The sequence below is a fragment of the Cebidichthys violaceus genome, unplaced genomic scaffold, assembly GCF_023349555.1.
Source record: "Cebidichthys violaceus isolate CVI_PGR_0920_01 unplaced genomic scaffold, fCebVio1.0.p SCAF_19, whole genome shotgun sequence".
Lineage (NCBI taxonomy): Eukaryota > Metazoa > Chordata > Actinopteri > Perciformes > Stichaeidae > Cebidichthys > Cebidichthys violaceus.
In genome coordinates, this window is record NW_027176361.1 from 610,001 (window position 1) to 617,500 (window position 7,500).

General features: G+C 49.5%; 1 protein-coding gene across 2 annotated transcripts in view; it reads left to right on the forward strand.

Moving 5' to 3' along the window:
* Window positions 1-7,500, forward strand: part of si:ch73-71d17.2 (RPA-related protein RADX) — an 11,725-nt gene that overhangs the window by 739 nt on the left and 3,486 nt on the right. For both annotated transcript variants that reach the window (XM_068713041.1, XM_068713042.1), the window contains exons 2-13: window positions 1,757-1,868; window positions 3,875-4,064; window positions 4,136-4,239; window positions 4,474-4,602; window positions 4,692-4,858; window positions 5,105-5,261; window positions 5,839-5,947; window positions 6,071-6,159; window positions 6,302-6,427; window positions 6,594-6,695; window positions 6,785-6,958; window positions 7,033-7,157. In XM_068713041.1, coding sequence (XP_068569142.1) covers window positions 1,757-1,868; window positions 3,875-4,064; window positions 4,136-4,239; window positions 4,474-4,602; window positions 4,692-4,858; window positions 5,105-5,261; window positions 5,839-5,947; window positions 6,071-6,159; window positions 6,302-6,427; window positions 6,594-6,695; window positions 6,785-6,958; window positions 7,033-7,157 — 1,584 coding nt within the window. The remainder of the gene's footprint in view (window positions 1-1,756; window positions 1,869-3,874; window positions 4,065-4,135; window positions 4,240-4,473; window positions 4,603-4,691; window positions 4,859-5,104; window positions 5,262-5,838; window positions 5,948-6,070; window positions 6,160-6,301; window positions 6,428-6,593; window positions 6,696-6,784; window positions 6,959-7,032; window positions 7,158-7,500) is intronic.

The following is a 7,500-nucleotide window of genomic DNA, read 5'->3' on the forward strand; positions in this document are numbered from 1 at the left end:
CTCTCTGTTAGCTCCCTGTTAGCTCCCTGTTAGTTTTCTGTTAGCTCCCTGTTAGCTCGCTATTAGCTCTGTTAGCTCTCTGTTAGTTTTCTGTTAGCTCCCTGTTAGCTCTCTGTTAGCTCCCTGTTAGTTTTCTGTTAGCTCCCTGTTAGCTCGCTGTTAGTTTTCTGTTAGCTCCCTGTTAGTTTTCTGTTAGCTCCCTGTTAGCTCGCTGTTAGTTTTCTGTTAGCTCCCTGTTAGCTCTGTTAGCTCTCTGTTAGCTCCCTTTTAGCTCCCTGTTAGCTCTCTGTTAGCTCCCTTTTAGCTCTCTGTTAGCTCCCTTTTAGCTCCCTGTCAGCTCTGTTAGCTCCCTGTCTTCTTCACCGTTAAATAACGAGAGTTATTAAACTATTAAGAGACAGACGTCAACATGTTGTTTACTCGCCATCTGGTTTGTTTCTGTAGTCACAAACACAATAAACAGTTTGGTTGTATTTTCTGTAAACGTCATCGTGATGAAGAATATCAAACCAGTGTAGTCCTGATCCTCTATATGAACCAGTCTCAGTGTAGTCCTGATCCTCTATATGAATCAGTCTCAGTGTAGTCCTGATCCTCTATATGAACCAGTCTCAGTGTAGTCCTGATCCTCTATATGAACCAGTCTCAGTGTAGTCCTGATCCTCTATATGAACCAGTCTCAGTTTATGCCGTGATCCTCTATATGAACCAGTCTCAGTGTAGTCCTGATCCTCTATATGAATCAGTTTCACTTTAGTCCTGATCCTCTATATGAACCAGTCTCAGTGTAGTCCTGATCCTCTATATGAACCAGTCTCAGTGTAGTCCTGATCCTCTATATGAATCACTTTCACTTTAGTCCTGATCCGCTATATGAACCAGTCTGAGTGTAGTCCTGATCCTCTATATGAACCAGTCTCAGTGTAGTCCTGATCCTCTATATGAACCAGTCTCAGTGTAGTCCTGATCCTCTATATGAACCAGTCTCAGTGTAGTCCTGATCCTCTATATGAATCAGTTTCACTTTAGTCCTGATCCTCTATATGAACCAGTCTCAGTGTAGTCCTGATCCTCTATATGAACCAGTCTCAGTGTAGTCCTGATCCTCTATATGAACCAGTCTCAGTGTAGTCCTGATCCTCTATATGAACCAGTCTCAGTGTAGTCCTGATCCTCTATATGAATCAGTTTCACTTTAGTCCTGATCCTCTATATGAACCAGTCTCAGTGTAGTCCTGATCCTCTATATGAACCAGTCTCAGTGTAGTCCTGATCCTCTATATGAACCAGTCTCAGTTTATGCCGTGATCCTCTATATGAACCAGTCTCAGTTTATGCCGTGATCCTCTATATGAATCAGTCTAACTTTAGTCCTGATCCTCTATATGAACCAGTCTGAGTGTAGTCCTGATCCTCTATATGAACCAGTCTCAGTGTAGTCCTGATCCTCTATATGAATCAGTCTCACTTTAGTCCTGATCCTCTATATGAACCAGTCTCAGTGTAGTCCTGATCCTCTATATGAACCAGTCTCAGTGTAGTCCTGATCCTCTATATGAACCAGTCTCAGTGTAGTCCTGATCCTCTATGTGAACCAGTCTCAGTTTAGTTCAGACTCAAGTGGGGTCTCCAGCAGAGCTCCTCCTCTCTGCTGGAGACCCAGGACGTATTGCTGGACCCGCTGGAGGGAAAGGAGGCACGGGAGAACCAGGGACACTTTTACGAATCACTGTCTGTCTTTTATTTTGTCTTTCAGTCGTCCTCGTCCTCTCCTGCCATCTGCAGGGAGGTCCTGTATGTGGTGGACCTGCAGCGTTACAGCAGAGACCAGGGGTTCTCTGTCTACTTCCCCCAGGCTGTCCTCAGCGGTGAGACACTGGAAGACAAAACAGGACGGGACAGACAAGACAAGACGGGCCCAACGAGAAAAGACGGGACAAACGAGAAAAGACGGGACACGAGAAAAGACGGGACAGATGAGAAAAGACGGGACAAACAAGACAAGACGGGACAACGAGACAAGACGGAACCAACGAGAAAAGACGGGACAACGAGACAAGACAGGACAAACTAAACATTACATTACAGTCATTTAGCAGACGCTTTTATCCAAAGCGACTTACAATAAGTGCATCAACATTGGTAATCAAAAGAACTACTAGTCACCAGAAGTCATAAGTACATTTCCTTTAAACAAGCATCTAAGAGCCTGAAGCAGAGCATAACTCAGAGCCAAAGTACAGAAACAAGAGAAACAGTTAGTGCTATAAGTAATATGAATACAATAAGTGCAACAAGCTAGTATGAATACAATAAGTGGTGAGTGGAAGGCTCAGGGTAGCACTTCCTGAAGAGGTGGGTCTTCAGCCTGATGAAAGATGGGCAGCGACTCCGCTGTCCTGACGTCTGTGGGAAGTTCATTCCACCACTGAGGAACCAGGACAGAAAACAGACGTGACCGGGTCCATCGGCCGCCAGGACCTCTGAGCGACGGGGCGACCGATCGCCCCGAGGCAGCAGAGCGAAGTGGTCGGGCGGGGGTGTGAGGCTTGACCGTGGTCTGGAGATAGGAAGGAGCTGTTCCTTTCACTGCCCTGTATTCTAGCACCAGAGTCTTAAACTGCATGAGCTCTTACAGGGAGCCAGTGTAGAGAACGGAGAAGAGAAGTTGTGTGGGAGAACTTGGGGCGATTGAACACCAGGCGAGCTGCGGCTTTCTGGACAAGCTCCAGAGGTCTGATGGCCGACGCCGGGGCTCCGGCGAGTAGAGAGTTGCAGTAGTCCAGGCGGGAGATGATGAGAGCCTGGATGAGAACCTGCACCGTCTCGTCAGTGAGGAAGGGACGAATCCTCCTGATGTTGTAGAGCAGGAGTCTGCAGGAGCGTGTGACGGATGAGATGTTTGCCGAGAATGACAGTTGGTCATCCAGGGTCACACCCAGGTTCCTCTCAGTCCGAGTTGGCGTCACCACGGTATCATCAATGGTGATGGACAGGTCCCGGTGCGGGCAACCCTTCCCCGGGAGGAACAGTAGCTCAGTTTTGTCTAGGTTGAGCTTGAGGTGGTGTGTCGTCTCCACTTGGGTGTCACCGGGGGGAAATGACAAGACCAGCTGGGTGTCATCGGCATAACAATGGTAGGAGAAGTCATGCGAGCGAATAACAGAACCCAGAGATGTTGTGTAGAGCGAGAAGAGAAGGGGGCCCAGGACTGAACCTTGCGGAACCCCCGTAGTCAGCGTGCGTGGTTCCGACACGGCCCCCCTCCAGGTCACCTGGTAGGATCGACCCGTCAGGTAGGATGCAAACAGGGAGAGTGCAGAGCCTGAGACGCCCATCCCCTCGAGGGACGAGAGGAGGATTTGATGGTTCACAGTGTCAAACGCCGCAGACAAGTCCAGGAGAACCAGGACAGAGGAGAGAGATTTGGCTCTCGCGGCGTGAAGCGACTAAACAAGACGGGACAAACTAAACAAGACGGGACAAACAAGACAAGACGGGACCAACGAGAAAAGACGGGACAGACGGGACAAGGAGACAAGACGGGACCAACGAGAAAAGACGGGACAAGGAGACAAGACGGGACCAACGAGACAAGATGAGAAAAGACGGGACAAATGAGACAAGATGAGAAAAGACGGGACAACGAGACAAGACGGGACCAACGAGACAGGACGAGAAAAGACGGGACAACGAGACAAGACGGGACAAACTAAACAAGACGGGACAAACAGACAAGACGGGACAAACTAAAGGGGCCAGGACATATAAATAGGATAAACAGAAAAAGGCTACACTTGTGTCCTCTACAGCAGGACCTAGACCACGTCCTGCTGGTCTTACTGGTTTGTGTTTCCTGGTTTGGGGTCTCCAGGTGATGACCTGTATGACGTCACGCTGACAGACGGGGACTGCAGGCTCCGTGTGACTCTGGATCCTGGTCTGAACCGGCTGGTGGAGAGAAACGTCCTGCGGCCCGGATCGTCGCTGCGTAACGCCAGCTTCACGCCCGCCGTGACCGCTCAGCTCCCAGCATGCACCGGGGCGTCCGTGGACGGAGACAGGTCAGTGAGGACAGGTGAGCTCTGCTGCTGTGAAGTGATGAGTCAGGTTTTAACGGGTTCTGTTCCTGCAGCTACAGACTGGTGAGCGTGGAGCTCACAGGTGAGGATGAGGATGAAGGACTCAGGAGGTTCCATGTGGACTCTCTGTCCTGGTTTGGATCCTCAGGACCAGCAGGTGAGTGGACATGAATGATGTTGATCTTTGTCGTACTTCTGTTTGGGGATTATCATACTCTACCTTTAAGAACTATGCTTCCCATGATGCTTTGGGGGACGTAAACAGGATGTTCAGTGAGAACAGCTGTGCGTCTCTGCTGCAGCTGAGACACTACTTCCTGTTGGTGTGATATCACCTGGCCCCTCCCCCTCTGATCTAACGGTGCTTGTGATTGGCTGATTGATCCCACAGGTCCTTTGGTCCCTCTGAGAGCCAATAGGAGCGTGTTTCTCCCTCTGTGGAACAATGTGGACTACAGCGGGGGGGGGTGGAGGGCAGCTCCTCCCACTGAGGAAGAGGAGGAGGAGGAGGAGGAGGGAGGTAGAGCGATTGTTGATGTTTGAATATTGAATCAGAAGTGTTTGAAGAGTCATTGATATGAAGTGAAGACATCACGTGTGTGTTGGCAGCTCGGCGTCCCGCTGTGACTGTCTCCGAGCTGCGGGACTCCTTCCTGATTGGTCGACGGGGCGTTGCCAGGGGCGTCGTCCACCATCAGCTGATCGTACGCATCATCAACAAGTCACACCTGATGTATTATGGGAAAAGGGACCAGAACTGTGAGTGTCCTTATAAGGTCTGTGAAGAGACGTCTGTTTATGTACATATATATAACTGTGTGTGTGTGTGTGTGTGTGTGTGTGTGTGTATATCGTGTTAATTCTTCTTTGTGTATTTTGTAACATTTATTGTAAAACATATAGTAGTTATAGTTCCATACTTCTTTACGATACACTTGTTGAAAAGAAGGGGGACCAAAGATGGAACCCCAGAACCCCAGAACCCCAGAACCACATGACCCCGTGTGTGTCTTTGTGTCCAGGCCGTGTTGGAGGCGTGTGACCGGACAGGAAGTGTGTGTGTGGTGTTGTGGAACAGCGTGTGCGTCGACTGGTATCGCCGCCTGAAGCCTGGTGACATCATCGACCTGAGACGCTACCGAGTCAAGCGTCACTTCCTGGCCGAGCCGGACGACATAGGTAGAGTGACAACGGTGATACGAATACAACTGACTCTTGTGCTTCTCTCTAGTGTCTGGTCTGGTTGTATAGAAGTCTAGTCTAAAATGACTCTACTTCTCTCTAGTGTCCACCAGGGGGCGACTCCTCTGGTTGTATAGAAGTCTAGTCTAAAATGACTCTACTTCTCTCTAGTGTCCACCAGGGGGCGACTCCTCTGGTTGTATAGAAGTCTAGTCTAAAATGACTCTACTTCTCTCTTGATTTATTCCCTCAGTAAACATTGTAAACATGAGTTTATGGTCTCAATCTCTAGTTTACAGTCTTCTTCAATACAGCATGATGTTCATTTAGTACATTATGCTCCATTTAGAGTCAAACAGACCATAAAGAGGGGGATGATTTAGGGGCGGGGCTACGCGCTGATTGACAGGTCTCTACGTCACTCCTCCTCAGTCCAGATGTGGTCACTTCCTGTTCACTGGAGTCTGATCTCATGAAGAATCCTTGAAGGAGCAGATCAATGCTGCAGAGCTGACTTCAGACCAGTCACTGTGACCTCACTGTGACCTCACTCTGGTTTTGCTCTTCTGTCCAGAGATCAGTGTCAACAGCAGAAATCCTGCCGCTCTCATCTCTGTCCTCCCAGAATCCTCTGTTTCACCTGAACACCTCCCACCTGCTGCTGCATACAGCTTCTGGAACAGGTACACACACACACACACACACACACACACACACACACACACACACACACTCACTGACACACACACACACATTCACACTGACCCCTCTCTACCTGTCTCTCTCTACCTGTCTCTCTCTCTCAGTAAGGAGCTCCTGGGTCGTCCTCACGGCGTTGTGTGTGATGTCATCGGTTTGCTGATGTTCTCAGGACGACCCGAGCGAATCAGGAGCGGTGAGGGTTACCATGGCGACCAAGATCATGCTGTGTTTAATTTGACGGTGTAGAGCTTTAGTCACACGGTCACGTTCTGTGTGTGTGTGTGTGTGTGTGTGTGTGTGTGTGTGTGTGTGTGTGTGTGTGTTCTCATTGGTAGATGGAAGAGGGGCGGGGCTGTTGGAGTATCACTGGCTGCGGTTGGAGGACGGGAGCAGCAACCAGCCAATCATGGTGAAGCTCTTCTCTACGTCTCAACCTGAATCCCACCACAAGCTCCACCCACGTGAGACACACACACACACACACACACACACACACACACACACACACACACACACAGACACACACTCTCAGGCACACACTCTGACTCAAATATAAATAAACATTTGTACCTTGTTTATATTTCAAAATCTCTCTCTCCACCTGTCTCTCTCTCCACCTGTCTCCAGTCTCAGTGGTAGTTTGTACCAGACTGAAGTTGATCAGATCTTCCGATCAGTCGGCCGTCTTCTACTTGACGAACACGACGTACACACAGGTGTACTGCACAGGTAACGCACTGTGTACAGGTGTGTACTTGTACATCTTCATGGGTTTGTCAGCTGACCTCTTTCCTCTCTCCTCATTGGTCGATTGGCAGGCCTGGGCCACCACTCAGAGATGAGTTACCGTAAGCTGCGGCCGGTGAGACAGTTCCTCCGATGGCTGCGGAGCCAGGATGACGGACAGGTGCTGAGCAGGGCTCTGATTGGAGGATTCTTCATCCACCCGCCTCCTCCCGTCTCCTTGGAAACGTACTTGAAAGACAGGAGAGGTACTCGACTACAATTTATTTATTCATGAGTAAAAGTGAGCTGTCCCCTTAAGTGTGTGTGTTTGTGTGTACAGGTGTGCCAGGTTTCCTGCAAGGGGCGGAGCTTCAGAGGGGGGTGGAGAGGCTCTGTTACCGGGAGCGACGAACCTTCTGTATCCAGGCAGCTGTTACCATGGTTACGTACAGCCGCAGAGGAGAGGTGAGTACTGCCTGTCTCACGTACTTCCTGACTCACATACTTCCTGTCTCACGTACTTCCTGACTCACATACTTCCTGTCTCACGTACTTCCTGACTCACGTACTTCCTGTCTCATGTACTTCCTGACTCACGTACTTTCTGTCTCACGTACTTCCTGACTCACGTACTTCCTGTCTCACGTACTTCTTGACTCACGTACTTCCTGTCTCACGTACTTCCTGACTCACGTACTTCTTGACTCATGTACTTCCTGTCTCACGTACTTCTTGTCTCACGTACTTCTTGACTCACATACTTCCTGTCTCATGTACTTCCTGACTCACGTACTTCTTGACTCATGTA